The sequence below is a fragment of the Benincasa hispida genome, chromosome 11, assembly GCF_027475165.1.
Source record: "Benincasa hispida cultivar pf3 chromosome 11, pf3_genome.v1.1, whole genome shotgun sequence".
Classification (NCBI taxonomy): Eukaryota; Viridiplantae; Streptophyta; class Magnoliopsida; order Cucurbitales; family Cucurbitaceae; genus Benincasa; species Benincasa hispida.
This window is the reverse complement of record NC_143488.1, coordinates 62510565-62527035: the sequence shown is the minus strand read 5'-3', so window position 1 is coordinate 62527035 and position 16471 is coordinate 62510565. Positions and strand designations below refer to the sequence as shown.

General features: G+C 35.2%; 2 protein-coding genes across 2 annotated transcripts; one reads left to right on the top strand and one right to left on the bottom strand.

Moving 5' to 3' along the window:
* The first annotated feature begins 7012 nt into the window (after positions 1-7012).
* On the top strand, positions 7013-9033 carry LOC120090374 (glyoxal oxidase-related protein). Its single transcript, XM_039047992.2, has one exon. The coding sequence runs from the start codon at positions 7312-7314 to the stop codon at positions 8920-8922; it is 1611 nt and encodes a 536-aa protein (XP_038903920.1). The 5' UTR covers positions 7013-7311; the 3' UTR covers positions 8923-9033.
* LOC120090373 (protein NRT1/ PTR FAMILY 5.6-like) lies at positions 9007-14462 on the bottom strand. Its single transcript, XM_039047991.2, has 4 exons — positions 13916-14462; positions 12046-12263; positions 11425-11969; positions 9007-10045 (listed from the first exon to the last, which is right to left on the bottom strand). Exons 1-4 carry the CDS (start codon positions 14079-14081, stop codon positions 9190-9192), a joined length of 1785 nt encoding a protein of 594 aa, XP_038903919.1. The 5' UTR covers positions 14082-14462; the 3' UTR covers positions 9007-9189.
* Positions 14463-16471: the final 2009 nt, after the last annotated feature.

Below are 16471 nucleotides of genomic sequence, written 5' to 3'. Positions count from 1 at the left end.
ATATTAACAACACAAGCGTTCGTACAAACTTTTACAAACTAAAGGACACGAGACTTTAGGGCATCAACCCTAACACTACTTTCCTCAATCGAAAATCATACAGAGCCCACAACTCTTGGATTCTCACACCGAGAATACCAAGCTAACTATTGTGGTGCTGTTCTAATTCCGTTTAAGGATCGAGTTAGACTCGTTGGGATCAAGGCTCATTCAGACATTCGTTGAGATCGAGTTCTGATCGTCGCGTTCGAGTTCGTGCTGATGTTGAACGATTGAGGGATACTTCAAGAAGAGTTCTTCAAATGTTTTCATACTCTATCACTTGTATCTTCATATTAAGTAGCATGTTGTAATTTCTGATTATGCAAATTCATTTCCGTTTAGACTGTAATTGCTTATGTTCATTCTAAATGGGATTTGGAACGATCCGCTTCCGCTCACATAGATGTTTGTTTAGATTTCCTTCAAAGCTAGCTCTATCAATACCAGTTACACAACATTCTATAAATTTAGCACAAAAAATGCCACAATCTAGAGATTTGCCCTCTTAGAGGTTCACCCTCAATCTCTTCACTTCCCATTGCCCGTACTTGAACCTCCTATGTTAAATGTTAAATCAGGCATAAATCAACATTGAAGGTATTGCTCTGGCCATAAGCTGAAGATAACTATCAATTATAAATTAGTGACAGTACAATGTTAAGATAATTAATTTATTCAATAGACTTTCCTTGACTTTAGTGGCATCATTTGAGTTGAAGTCCCCACAAGTTTGGTTGAATCAGAATCAAAATGGCCCCCAACATTGAACACTCGAGTTGGGAGTTCATGTATTTCATCAGCGATCTGATGAACTAGCTGCTCATTAATAGTTGGATCATTGACGGTGGTGTCCGTCAATTTAGATATTAGAGCTGGTTCTTGAGTTTTGGATTGCTCACTAACCATCCCAACTGGTTGTTCATTGACATGTTCTTCTGCACTGGTCTAAGGGGGTTCTTCTCCATGGTGGGTTTGTTTGTGGGTATGAGAGGGATCTTCTACATTGGTCTGATGAACCTCTGTATTAACATGTTCTTCTACATTGGTTTGAGGGGGATCTTCTCCATGGTGGGTTTCTTTGTGGATATGAGGGAGATTTTCTGCATTGGTCTGATGAACCTCTATATTGTTACCATCATCATTATTATTATCACGAGAAATCTTCTCATTATTGTTCATCTCATCATGATGAGTCCTTATGTTATTACTATCTTGAACAAATCAAACAAAATATTTTGTTAAGCGAGGTAATCGATTAAGAGTATCTAAATGATCGTCTATATTTTCTAAACGATCATTTAAGAATATGTAAATGATCGTTTAAGACTATCTAAACGATCATCAGAGAATATTTAAAAAATTGTTTAGAAAATATAAGCGATCGTCTAGAGTATCTAAACAATTTTATAAGGCTATGTAAACGATCATCCATTTGAGAGTATATAAACGATTGTACAAAAATACATACCTTATTTAGACGATAGACTATCATCTTTATTTCGTTCAGTTGTTGGCCCATCAGATGATGTTGGACAGTAAATGCAAGTGCGATCATTTTCTGTACAGTCGTACCTGGAACAAAGATAATCTGATACCTGGGCTAACAACTGAACAAAATAATGATTGCAAGTGTGAATCCCTTTATACAGTAATATGAGGCACAGTGATCATTTTTTGCTTTCTTTGAATCATATGCCTCATTCTTCCCACGTATGATAGTTTTCATGCTATTCAATGTACATTTATAAAAGAGAGAAGACTAGTAGTAAAGTACAAAGATTTCATGGTCATCGACAATCCCAAATATATTCACATCGAATTAGGTTTTCTTGTCTTTTTTTAATCATCATTGTTTCAATGAATAATGTCAATGCAACCTTGACATCATCTTCGTCATTAGCAAAATTGAATTTCTTGAATGCGGTCTCCACATCCTTGCAAGAACAATCATTTTCATTTGGGTCATTTGGTCGAAGAATGACTTCTCACAGTTTTTCACCGCTTGTTTCTTTTTCTACTATTTTCACAGTCGGCTACAACCCAGTTATCAAGTTGAAATAGTCTTGAGAGAATGTTACCTTCTTCCCTAGAATGTTGAATGATATAACGTTTGGGTTCGCATTCGCTACCTCTCTTAATAGAAAATGGTACAAAAGTTGTCCATAAAAATAAGATCTATATCCAACGATGGACTAAAGGTCGTTTTCCTATACAGTCTCATCTATTCAACTATCAACTTATTCTTAATCACAGAGGCAGTTTTGTGGACTTGACAAAAGACTGTAGCAGGAAAATATTTCTCAGTAGGGACGGCCATCTTACCAATTTGACAAACGTGTACATCATAATAATTAGTAAAAAATCGCATAACAAAATTAAACAATTGTATAACACAAACTAACCGGTCGCATGACAGTTAGCTAAACGACCGTATAACAGGTAGCTAAACGATCGCACGATATAAACCTAAACGATCACACAATAAATATCTAAACGATTGCTTAGTATTCTCTATTCGATCGCTTAGTAATCTCTATCTAATCGCTTAGTAATATCTAAACGTTCGCTTAATATTCTCTAAACACTTAATATTCTTTAAACGCTTGCTTAGTATTCTCTATCCGATCACGTAATATTCCCTCAACGATTGATTACGAACGAATACACGATTAACCCTAAAGGATAGTCAAACCTCGAATATCAACATGTATTTTTCAAGGAGAGGCTGAAGTTTGGAGAGAAAACGAGAGCAAATTTCAGAGGAAATTCTTTGAAGAGAAATGCTTTGAGAACGAAATAAAGTGAATGAAGGGACCTATCGTTGTAAAGTATTCTAGAGGCACGGATACCAAACAGTCTGAAGGCTTTTTAAAATTGAAGGTGATTTTGGAATTTTGCATGGACAAAAGGTCAATGGTAGAAAATATTTTAGGAAGAGGTCATTGGTAGAAAAGTTTTTGATTTTTGGATCATTTTGTGAAATTTCCCTTATACCTTTCAAGGAAGACTTATAATGCATCTATTCTATACTGTGCTTACCTAGTTAGCTTATCTATTTTGAGTCAACTAAAAGATTATTTTTGAAAAATAGCCGAATTGGTTTTTCTATTGCAAAAATGGCTGAACCACTCTTAGTTATTAATTTCTTGAATTAAAAAGTCAAATGTACCGCTGTTGAAAAATTCCTATTACTTATGGGATATTTACAAAAATCTAAACATCCATGTGATAATTGTTTAGTTTTTTTGTTTTTTAATTTTGAAAATTAAGCTTATAGATACTACTTTCATATTTCAAAATTCTCATTTTTATCTAATTTTTACCAATAATTTATAAAACCAAACCAAAACTTGAAAAACTAAAAAAGTAGTTTTTAAAAACTTATTTTTATTTTTAGAATTTAACTAATAATTTAACCATTGTACTTAACGGAAATGAATTTGGGCGTGTGTTGCGTTGGGCGTGATGCGTCGCACGAGAGGGGCAGCTGCGCTGGGCTAACGCTTGGGATGCGTCGAGCAAGGCGCGCAGACAGACGGACGCAGTGCTACAAGACATGTGCGCAGGGTGTGGGCTGGCTGTGCGTCCAACTGACTCAATGTCTCACCAACGCAATCTTTGTTTCTTTTGATCTTCAATCAACTTGGCAGCCTAATAACTCAAACGTAATTCTCTAAATATGCTCTCAACACTAGATTTTAGGTGATGGTATGAATAAATTCCTCTTGCCCAACCCTTCTATTTATAGCCATTCCAAATTCCCCCCTTGTGACAACTCAACTCCTATTTGTCTCACGTTGGAGTTGCCAACACTTAATCTACTCAGCCTAACCTTGAGTTGTTCTCATCTCAGCTTGCCAGCCAAAATCTCCTTTTTTGCATGAAATCTCCTTCACCCACCTCTTGCTTGTGGTGATAAGACTTCAATTGCATGAAATCTCCTTTGTCCACATCTTACTAAAACTTTGTGTGATCCTCCTTTTGCCACCTAAATCACTTAAATACTTAACATATTTCTCTATTTAAATTGTCTAAGACTTATGCTCGTATACCATTGACATTTTTCCTTGAAGTTTTCCATCAATTAGCCTTACCTTTTATCTTTAACGCATAGTAACTCACCCTTCCTTCATCAAAGTCCTACTTAGCCATCGCATGAGTCAGCCATCACCAATGCATAGGGTGGCCGCTCACCCTTGATGCATGACTTGCTAGATGTGCTTGGCCGCATGGGCGTGTCTCGCCGCATGGCGTGCGCTTGGCATAAGGCATCGACGCATGTTGCTTAGCAGACTCGGCAACATTCGACGCATAGGATGGCTTGCCCGCTTGCCCGTTCGACGCATAGGCAGGATGCTCGCCATACACCATCGACGCATGGGTTGCGCGCTTGACGCACGGCCTGTGCGCTTGTCCTCGACGCATGGGCTGCGTGCTTGGCGCATGGCCTGTGCGCTTGGCTTCAACACATGGCTTGCGCGCCTAGCATGCTCACTTCGACGCATGTTTCTTGTCCGTGTCCGCATGGCTCATGTATGCCTTTGCGTTGGTTGTATGCAACCCTTAGCCATTTTTCAAGTCTTCTTACTTCCATCCTCCATGCATTCTTGCGTCCAACATGTTTTAAATCCTTCATAGGCGTTTGGACTTTTGGTCACCTTTTTGGATAATTTTAATGTTTTCCACCCTTTATTCCAATATCCTTACTTAGGATTTTCCTTCTCTATTTAATCTCTCACTTTAGATTTAGTGTTAGGGTCTTACAAAAAATATACCAATTACTGTTTTTTTTTTAACCTTATAAAAGGTAAATCCTTTGAGTTAAGAGTATGTTCCACCATGCGAAGACAACCCAACTCTATAGCTTTCACGAGAATTACTTGTTTGTCAACAAGGAATAGAGATCGGCATTAAAAATTGCAATGGTTCATTGAAGAAAGCATGATAGAGCAAGATTTTGGGTGATTGATTTATACATTTGAAATTTAAATTGAACCTTCAGATAAGGTATGATTTTAGTAGATGAAAAATATGTAAATACAGACTTTGAAAGATGTGGAGACCGAAAAATATGTGATTGTATAGATTCCATAAAATCAATTGAGTAAAAGATGATTGAATTAAAATATATATAAATATAATTATATGAGGATGGAGAGGCAAAATTGGAAAATACATACTCATAGTTGGCTTGGCCCACTAACCAACGATATCTTTAAAAAATGTAGCTCCGATTTCAGTTGTCGATTATAATCTTTCTATTTTTTAGGCTATAATTATTTTCAAATTTTTATTTATGCTATATATAATTATATGAGGATTCAAAGTCCAATAAGTGACTGTCTCCAAAAAAAAAAAAAAAAAAAAAAATCCAATAATTGATTGCCAATATTATTTAAGAAAAAGAATAATACTATAGAAATTTGAACACACATCTAACGCTATAAATTCTTAGTATGAAAAAAAAAAAAAAGGAATTAAATTGAGCTCTATCAACCACCACAATATAATTAAATTTAGGGTTGGGCTTATAATTGGTACTTGGTTAGTAGGCAACATATTACAAGTCTATGTGACTTTATATTAATGATTCTTGTAAATGTGTGGCTACCGACAAGCGCCTTTGTGCATATCAGAACAAAAACCTTTTATTACACAAAAAAAGCTTTTAAACCCACAAACCGTCTGCCTCTACTCTTTTAGAATTCGATTCCTATTAAAGCAATATGGCATTTCATCGGTTGTTAAAGCATTGTACAAAGAAGGAAAATACCAAAAGCATCCATTTTTCCTTTTCTTTTCCTAAATCAAATCATTCCCCAACAGTCCCAGCTATTCGACTATTGTAATATATCCTAATGAAAACATTTGAAATTATTAAGAATACAAAGTCACATAGATTAGATAACATTTGAAGATTATTAATGGATTTGATGCGTTTGGAGTGTTAGAATGTTGTGTCGTATTTGAATGACATAATTTTAATTGATTCCCTTAGATTCTACGGGAAGAGAAAGTGTTTACCGCCCACAGTTTATGCAAAGCAGAAAAGGGTTTGATTAATTAGAATAAATTTGTAATGAAAGCTTAAGTTTGAAGGGGAAGGGAAATGATTGAGATTTGTGAATGGGCCCAGTCCAGTTGTATGACGGCTGGCTGCCTGCATTTGCATTAATTTAGTTAACGGCCTTTTGCTTTTTTTGAGTGGCATTAACGATTATAGGACCCAAAATCTCTCTCTAATTTACCACAATATACATTCACACGCGGTAATCTATACATCTATTCCGTAAAAATCTTAGATATCCCACAAAACAAATGCCTCTAAATTTCATAGGTCTTTGATATTTTTGAACAATTGAAATTGGTTGTACTCATCACTCATCCTCAATCATTTTCCCACCCTATCCTTTCCTTTCCTTTTGTCGGGATACACCCACATTTCTCCTTAATTAACATCCACACATTTTCCATTTCTTTTCCATATCTAAATACATATAACCCTCTCTAATCCAATCATGTCCTTTCAATTAAAATACCATTTCATTCTTACATTATTACCATCACACTATCAGAAGAAATTGAAATACCTTGTTTTCTATACAATCAATTCCATGATTATCCTTCCCCTTTTGAATGGGAGAAAGGTGTGTTTGTGTGATAAAAGAAAACAGGAGTTCAAGATATAAACTTTTGATTACTTAAAAAGAAAGGATAACATTGTATATTCATATGAGAAAAATCTCTATATTCTACCTTTATTGAGGATTGGTTTAAAAGTACTTAAATCCTTTTTCTATTCCTACACAGAACTAATTCACCATTGTTTCCATTATAAAAAGAAATTCAATCTCAAAATGTTGTAAACATGCAAATGAGTCTAATTTCAAAGTTATTGCAAAAAGTCAATAGCTACGATTATGGAAATGAAGAAAATATCTTTAGCTGTGCTCCGAAATCATGCAAAATAATAATAGTAATAAATAGTAAATAATCACAGCCGCCTACGTGTCATTCTTCCGGGTTTCTACTGTCCGACGTGTGGCACTGATACTGACGGGCACATTAATTTCAACGGATGGGACCCACATTTCTAACCGTTTATAATTGAACTGAGAAATTTTCACTACCAACAACCATCCACATTTGTAGACACATAATATAATATGATATATAACACATTATTTAAATAATAACAAAACTTCAAATTTCCGTTCCGAGTCCTTTTTTAAGTCCTGAGTTACTCGATTTTCTCACTCGTTCTGTCCAATGGATGTCCCTCTCTCCCTCTGCTTTCTCCTTCTTCCCTTTACTTTCGTCATTCTCCATACACGTGCCGACCTCCCCGGCACGTGGGAACTCCTAGTTCCCAACGCCGGCATCGCCTCCATGCACACCGCCGTCACAAGGTTCAACACCGTCGTTCTCTTAGATCGGACCAACATCGGCCCAACTCGCAAAATGCTCCGCAAAGGCCATTGTCGCAACGACCGGCACGACGCCGTTCTCAAGCACGACTGCTACGCCCATTCCGTCGTCCTCGACCTTCAAACCAACCAAATCCGTCCCTTAACCATCCTCACAGACACATGGTGCTCGTCTGGCCAATTCCTCCCCGACGGCACTCTCTTGCACACCGGCGGAGATATTGACGGCCTCAGAAAGTTCCGAAAGTTTCAACCCTGCGAACCAAATGGCGCTTGTGACTGGATTGAGCTTTCGGAATTGGAATTATCCGATGGGAGATGGTACGCTACGAATCAGATTTTACCGGATGGTTCTGTCATAATCGTCGGCGGCAGGGCAGCCAACACCGTCGAGTATTATCCTCCGAGGAAAAATGGAGCGGTGAATTTCCCTTTCTTGCGTGACGTGGAGGACGGTCAGATGGATAATTTATACCCTTATGTTCATCTTCTTCCAAATGGGCATCTCTTCATCTTCGCTAATAACAGAGCAGTTTTGTATGATCACCAGACTAATCAAGTGGTGAGGGATTATCCACCGTTGGATGGTGGGCCTCGGAATTACCCCTCCGCTGGATCCTCGGTTATGCTCGCTCTCCAAGGGGAACATTCAAATGCCGTGATCGTAATTTGCGGAGGAGCTCAATACGGCGCGTTTATCCAGAGAAGCACCGACACTCCGGCTCACGGAAGCTGTGGACGAATCGAAGCCACCGGTTCAAACCCAGTTTGGGAATTGGAGGATATGCCATTCGGAAGAATCATGGGGGATATGGTGATGCTTCCCACCGGCGACGTCGTGGTTATCAATGGAGCCCAAGCTGGAACTCAAGGGTTCGAACAGGCTTCGAACCCCTGTCTGCATCCGGTTCTGTATCGACCCGATCAACCGGTCGGGTTGCGGTTCATGACTTTAAACCCGGGAAGCGTTCCGAGAATGTACCACTCTACGGCCAATCTGATTCCTGATGGAAGGATCTTGATTGCCGGCAGTAACCCTCATTATTTCTATAAATTCGAAGCGGAATTTCCGACGGAGTTGCGAATTGAAGCGTTTTCGCCGGAATATTTATCAGCCGACAGAGCCAATATCCGACCCGTTATTGAAAATATTCCGGAGACGGTGCGTTACGGCGCCGTTTTTGACGTGCTGGTGTCGGTTCAGCTACCGGTAGTGGGGATTGTGGAAGTGAATTTTGCAAGTGCGCCTTTTGCTACGCATTCATTTTCACAAGGTCAACGGTTAGTCAAATTAGCCGTTACGGCGAGCGTCCCCAACGGCGATGGGCTGTATCGTGTGGGGTGTACTGCTCCTGCAAACGGGATGGTGGCTCCACCTGGTTATTACATGGCGTTTGCAGTCAATCAAGGCGTGCCAAGTGTCGCTCGCTGGATTCATCTATCTCCCGAATGAATTTCTAACGAATTCTTTTGTTTTTTGGATTTTTAAATTATATCAAATGTACAAATAAATGTAAGTTTGGTTCTCCACTCCATATTTAATAATATTATCCAATTCCCATTACTATTAAATTTTTTACAGAGGGAGGGAAATTAAATACATCTGGTTTAACTATAAAATCTAAAAGCCTCCACACACACAAATTAGATAAAGGGAAAGCAATCTTTTTCTGAAAATAAAAGGTACTAGAAAGCAATAACAGAAAATAGCGAATAATTTTCAAGCCGCTGAACTGGCGTCTGGGCCCTTGCCGTCGTAGCAATCAGCCACCGTGGTTTTCTGCACGGATTTATAGGTATATCGGCGAGCCAAAAACACATAAACACACAAATCAACAGCCACAATTGCTGCAATTAGCCAATAGAAATTATCCAAACGGCTGCTATTCAAATCCTCCCCAAACCAACTCTTGCCACTACTCTTTTTGGTGATCCGATCCGCAATTGTAATGAGCAAGCTACTAAGAAAATTTGCAGCCCCGTTAATACTCAAATAAAACGCTATCCCAAGGCTTCTCATAGAATCAGGAACTTGATCATAAAAGTACTCTTGTAGCCCAACCAAAGCAAACCCATCGCCAATTCCAATGATAAAGAACTGCGGGGCCAACCAGAAGACGCTCATGCTCATTGCCTCTGCAGTTCGGATGAGTCGCTTTCGCTCGACAAGGGCAGCGACGACCATTGTTGTGAAAGAGAAAATCATTCCAATTCCTATCCTTTGGAGAATGGAAATGCCTCGCTCGTTGCCTGTGGTTTTTCGCAGGAGTGGAACGAGGAGCTTGTCGTAGATGGCCACGGAGAGGATCATGCCAGCGGCAGCCGAACAGTACATGGAGGATGCGGGGATAATGAACTTGTTTCCGATTTTTCTGTCGAGTGTTCCACATTGTTTGACGAAGAATGTGGATGCTTGTGCGACGCAGATTGAAAATGGTAAAGAAGTAATCCAAATTGGGATCATATTCAGAACAAGCTTTAATTCCTCCACTCTTGTAACGGTTGCAAGCCTCCAAGCTCCTTCTTTCCCTTCTGAATTATCCGTGTCTTCAATGATCGCAGCTTTGTCCAAAAATCTGTACATTTACAATATTTTGGATCAGCCTAAATCATGATGCAAATTTCCATTTCAACCAAAATAAAACTAACATCATAATTACTTCCCTACTCATTCTCTCCCCCACTAAGTTTTTCACGCATGTTTGTTTTTTCATTTTCAAATCAAATTTAGTTTAATGTTTGTGTAACTTAGTCTCCCCCCTTAGTAATCATTCGTTCTTCTTATTAAGCATATAAACATTACTTCTATCTCTAAATTTCTTCATTTGTTATCTACTTTTTATTAATGGTTTAAAAAACCAATACAAATTTTGAAAACTAAAAGAAAATTGTTTTTAAAAGCTTATTTTTGTTTTTGAAATTTGTTTAAGAATTCAACCATTATACTTAAGAAATATACTATCATTATAAAAAATGGAGAGGAAATAGACTTAATTTTCAAAAACTAAAAATAAAAAATGAAATGATTACCAGATTTCTTTTTTTAAAATTTATCGATCTACTAAATACAAAATTTTAAATTTAAAGTTTCATAAAACATAAAAATTAATTTATATCAAACACAACAATTAGTTTTAAAAACTTTTAAAATTTTCAGAGATTTATTAAACTTTTTATAGTGCAGTGACTAACTAGAACAAAGCTTTAAATTTACAAACTAAACTTGTAATTTGAACAAACAAATTTTCCATTCTCTACATGGAAAATGATTGTTTACATCTAATCCCATACATCTGTTTTTTTTTCTTGTAAAAGATAAAAACGAAATTCAAAATTTTCATTTTTTTTTGCTTTGTGACAAATTTTTATTAGACAAATATCTAGATTGGCTAGACATCACTAAATTTTTTTCGCTTGACACCCGAATCTATTAAAATTGACAGGATAGCTGAATAGTAATTCTTTTAGAACAAGATTTGGGTGCATCTTAAGATATACGAATCTTTATACATCAAATTCTTAAAAAAGAATTAAAATATCTAAAAAAAAATTGACACATAACAAATTAAGATAAGACAATTGAGTGAGATATATTTGAAATAGGTGTAGCGGAATGCTTTCATCCTTTTAATACATTTTGGATAAGGCTTTCATAGGACTGTACTGTGTGACAACCCTTCTTATTCGTTTGGGGAAGAAAAACTTTATCTTTGGTGGATGACCACCACTCAAAATGGGACAGTTAATTATAGTCTTTATTAAAAGAAAAATCTCTTCTCTCTCTTCCTTTCATCTAGCTGTCAAAGGACACGATGGTGATCGGGAGATTTATATACACAAAAGTATGTTGTAGTCAAAATTTAAGCCTTTAATAAAGCTTTAGCAAGTAAACTTTTAAACTTTAGATTGAATAAAGTAAAAATAGAAATTAAGTGTGTTGGGTGTGGGATCTTACGTGAGATTCTTGGTGTGGAACAAGAGCCTCCCCTGAAACTTATCACTACTCTGAACTTCATAGAGATGAGAAGAATGTGGAGGATAATCCAAATTTCTCTTCCTAAAAGCAGCAACAATAACCTGAAGAAGAGGAGTTAAAGGGCTTCCTAAGGGAGCCCTGAAGCGATAAACAGGCCTTCCAAGAAGAAAGATGGCGAGAGAGATGGCCATAACCGAAGAGAGAATCACGCCAGCCATTCCCCATCCCACGCGGTCTTGAACATAGACGATTAAAGTCACTCCAAATATAACGCCGGCGCAAAGCCCAGAGTTCCACCAGTTGAAAAAAGACATCTTTTGCTTTCTTTCTTCGGGGTGATCGTCGTCGAATTGGTCGGCCCCGAAGCTCTCCAGAGATGGTTTGTGGCCTCCAGTACCAATGGAGATTAAGTAAATTGCTGTGAAGAATAGAATTTCGTGCAATTTTCTTGGCTCCTCGCATGTTTCACTGCCGCACGGCTTCAAGCTTGGTACCAGAGTTGACATTGTCAGCAGAGATAGCCCCTGTTTTTAATCTCATTAATATTTTGGGGAAGCAATGAATTAGAGAAGAGATTAAAAAACTAAAAAAAAAAGTTACCAAAAGGTAAATGATGGTGGAAATGAGAACAGTGGAGAAACGACCGAAATAAGCATCGGCCAAGAAGCCACCAAGCAGAGGCATCAAAGTGGTGACACCTGTCCAATAATTTACATTTCTAGCCGCTGTTTTAAGGTCTTCATGTAGAACCCTTGTCAAATATATTACCAAACTCGTCGCTATTCCAAAGTAACTCAGCCTCTCACTGAACTCAATAGCTGCACCAAAAATAAAGCTCCATAAATATTTAATACGGCTATGATCATGCAATCTCTGTCGTTTGTAACATGGTAATCAAAATGATAACTATTCCATTTTTTTAAAAAAATAAGAGTCTAATCTGTATCCCTCTTTTAATATATAATAAAAAACATAAACATTTTTTTGAAAAAAATTGCCGCATACCAAAAGTTATTGAATAAATATACAGTCCAATCAAACACCTAATTTTTTTCTTATGTAATATATCTTTAGCATATTCGTAATACTTTAGTGTTTTTGCACATACAAATAATGAATTTAAATATTTCAAAAATAAAAGAGAAGGAATTTTTCATGTGATAAATTAAAATTAAACCATTCATGGATGTAACTGAAGTTATACCTAAATATATTCGTTAGCCTACTACTATATTCAAAATTTAAAAATTTGATGTCTTGGCTACCTCTGTTTTTTTTTTTTCCTTTTAATTATTGGTTTTTTTTTCGAATGGTTAAAAAAATAGAGAAAAGTAAAATCTAATCGCTAGTCATATCCAAGATTCTTCCTAATAAAGAGAGGGGAAAAAGAGAACTTTTTTTTTTAATGCTTTGATCCATCCATCCCTATTTCACTTTCTCCACCTAAATAATTAAACAAAGTTCCAAACTATTTTCCCCCCTTGCTTCCGAATGATAAAAACTTTACGAAAAATACATTTTTTTTACATTGAATTTTAGTTTCCATTTAATTTTTAAATTTGAAATTATTATATTTTGTTGATACATAAATTTTTCATTAAATACTCAATTTTAATAATGAAATTATTATGTCTACTAACTAATTTAAAAGCATAAAATTAATTATAATTAAATTAATTTTCATTAATTCTTCATCATTATTAAAATTAATTTAAAAAATCATATCATAACATTATTACAAATTTAAGGTTAAAAATATAAAATATTGAAACCCAAGAATCAAATGAACTAATATTTTTAAACTTAAAAACAAATAAAAATTAAATTCAAAGTTTAAGAATAATTGTGTAATATTTAAAATTAAAACTAAATTGAAAACCTAGAAACTAAAAAAGCATTTTTCTAAAAAAACTTAACATAGACTCTTACTAAAAATTTGATAGTTATTTATTATTCTCTATGTGATGTTTGTGGGAATAAGAATATTTGAGGACTTTAGGAACAGTGGAAAGAAAAGAGGACAGCCAAAGCTCTAACACACTTGTTTTATTCTTTAATTATGATTAGCATTATTAAGTAATTATAAGCCTTCTCCTAAATCAATAACTGTTACACTCCAGAAAGAAAGACCCCAACTTCGTACGGTGGAAACAAAAAGGTGATAAATCTTTGTAAATTTTACTGCATTACAAGCGTTACGGAAAAGGATACTATATATGTCCGAGGATTCCAATTAAGATTAATAAGTTATATGAACAAGAATTTCAAACAAAGGGTATTTGTTGATAAACTTTTGAACTAAAATATATCGATTAGAACCCAATAAAGGGAAAAAAAAAATGATAAAGTAGAAAAGAATTTTGTGTAAATGAAGAGACAATTATATTCGTAAGTAAAGAAGTATTAGCTTAGACATTACGTGGAGTTGAACTAATAAAATTACAAAAATTACGAGAAAAAAAATGGTTACCGATGATGAAGAGGGAAGATTTCCAAACGCCGGTGGAAGCTCGAAGAGGAAGATTTCCTTTATGATCGACAGAAGAATCATAAACCCAAGTTTGATTATCCTTGTTTAATTTGGGATCATCTTCAAATAATTTTCTTTTATTTCCCAGTTGATGATCTGGTTTCATCTTTTTAGGAGAGGAATAGCAATATAAATTTTATTTTTTTTGCGTGTGTGTGTGTATCGTGTAGGGTTTAGAGTGAGAGAAAGGCAAGTGGGAGATGGTGAGGGAGAGATTGGGTTTGGACTTCCTTAAATAGGGATCTCAAAAAATCTGTACTGGACACCTTTCAATTTGACTCTTCTTGCATGTTGCAATCATTTATAGATTATTCTGTGCAAATACACATTTTTTATGCTCTTTTTCATTTTTTTTTTAATCTTTTTACACCTACCACTCAATTTCATAAGTTAGAATATTGGAGTCTAAATTGAGAATTGTCTAAAATATTTGGGACTATTTGGTGTTTTTTTTTTTTTCTTTAAAAAAAAAAAGGAAAAGAAAAATGGATTTTAGATAGATTTATGAAGAAATATATAGTATATGGAGTGAAATAAATCTGGAGGGACCAACCAAAAACGTCATATAAAAAGGGAATAGTGTTGGAGATGCCGTTTTTGTAGCTTTTGTTTCCCATTGGGTATTTGGTAAGGGGGCCATATTTTTGAAGCATTGGACTTTGGCAAAAGAAAAAGATGACCAAACGCCACTATTCCGACCAGAAAATACACCCAGCCGAAAAAATTGAGTTATTTTTCATTCAATCACTATTCTTTTCTTCGACTCTTCTGCCGACTTTCTGATTTAAGTTTTCAACTTGTTACCGGTAATTTCGAACGGATAAAAGGTTAAATGTAAAAATTGGACTAAGAAAATTATCTAATCTTAAAGAACAGACACGAGAGAGTTCTTATGAAGGAGAGGGAAAAGGATTTGAGTCCACCAAAGCCTGCAGACCAAGGTTGAGGCCAGAAAGGCCTTCATGGCCATAAGCCCGCCTCGTCAGGTCGAGGCCCATCCCATAAAGTAAGGTGGATCCGGTTCGACCCTCTTAATTGAAATATTTGTATCGATCCGATTTAAGTTTCGAGTGTTTGGTTTCAAAATAGGAAAATGAAAGACAATTTCTAATCTAAAAAGGATAAGGAAGACCTTTAAATTTAATTATAAATAGAGGATGACAGCTCTACAGAAGGTAAGTTCAAACTAAATACTAATTTAAACATCGGAGTGTGTGGTAAATATCACATTGGTATATTATTATTATTTATTGTTTTGTAGGTAACCTTTTCTCCAAAATAAAATTTACCGTTGGTGGCATGTGACAGTCAGGTGAAATCACTTAGATCGGATTTTGTCATCAACACAATCATTTTAACACTATTTATTATTATCTTTTGTTTAAATTTGTGTGATTTTAATTATCACGTTCAAATTACTTTGATGTCTTTAATAATTCAAAAATCCATTTGGTTGCATGAAGACAGCATGTTTGGTTTGAACACAACAATTTTGTTTAATCATTTTAAAATGATAATTCTCAAACACGTCCTTAATAATTTCTCAAACACATACTTATTAAAATGTCAATCGAGCAATTACTTATTTAAGTTTATTTTACTCTTCCTTCCATTTTTGGGTTGACTAAAATAAAAATTATTTAGAAATGTGTATTTCAGGGGAAACCTTAAAAAGATGGCAATATTTCATAATTGATATTATATTGTTATTGAATTTCTAATCGAACAATTATTTTTGCAAGTGCGATATCCTTTTCAACCAATTAGAACTAAAATAAATATTTTAAAGCGTTTTCTTTATTTTTGGCATTGTAAAGATTTATAAATGAAAATGAAAATGAAAATGAAAATAGGACAAAAATTAAAATGAAAATGAAAATAAATACACAAATTTAGAGCTGAAAATAGAATGTTTCGAAAAGTTTAAGTACTTTAAATCTGACATGTATTTTGAAATTTTATTTCTTTTTACTGTTGGTGTTCAGTTTTGAAATTGTCAAATACAAAAATGTGTTTTTTGCATTCTCTATTTTGCCTTCCAACCCCATCACTGATATTCGATAGAATGGTATCCCCTTTTCTTAACAACATTCTTCTCTCTCCCTCTACATTTCTCTCATTTTGAAAAAGATATGTCAGGATAGTAAGTACATCCGAATATTTTTATTAAGTAGACATATTCTTAACATCTTGATTATCTTCCATAGAAATATACATTAAACATAAATGAAAGAGGATACAAATAGTCCATCAGAACTAGAGCTAAGCCCAGAAGAAGAAGAAGAAGGAAGAGATAGATTAGATATTACAAAAAGAATTAAGATTGATGGCTATCATTGTAGTCATAGTTATAATTATAATGATCCTAACATTGTCAAACAAAGCTTAATTCAATAACAATTAATATGACCATCTTTCTTAAAAGTCGAAGATGAGTCAAAAGAGCAGCCACCAATAAGTTTACTTCATATATTTCCATTCTTTATAATGGAATTA

What these genes read in the sequence shown, in the direction of transcription:
- LOC120090374 (XM_039047992.2), top strand. Translation starts at nt 7,312, where the DNA reads ATGGATGTCCCTCTCTCCCTCTGCTTTCTCCTTCTTCCCTTTACTTTC.
- LOC120090373 (XM_039047991.2), bottom strand. Translation starts at nt 14,081, where the DNA reads ATGAAACCAGATCATCAACTGGGAAATAAAAGAAAATTATTTGAAGAT. An exon ending in CCACCATCATTTACCTTTTG is followed by an intron (nt 11,970 to 12,045) that starts GTAACTTTTTTT and finishes GATTAAAAACAG; the next exon opens with GGGCTATCTCTGCTGACAAT. An exon ending in TTCCACACCAAGAATCTCAC is followed by an intron (nt 10,046 to 11,424) that starts GTAAGATCCCAC and finishes GTAAATGTACAG; the next exon opens with ATTTTTGGACAAAGCTGCGA.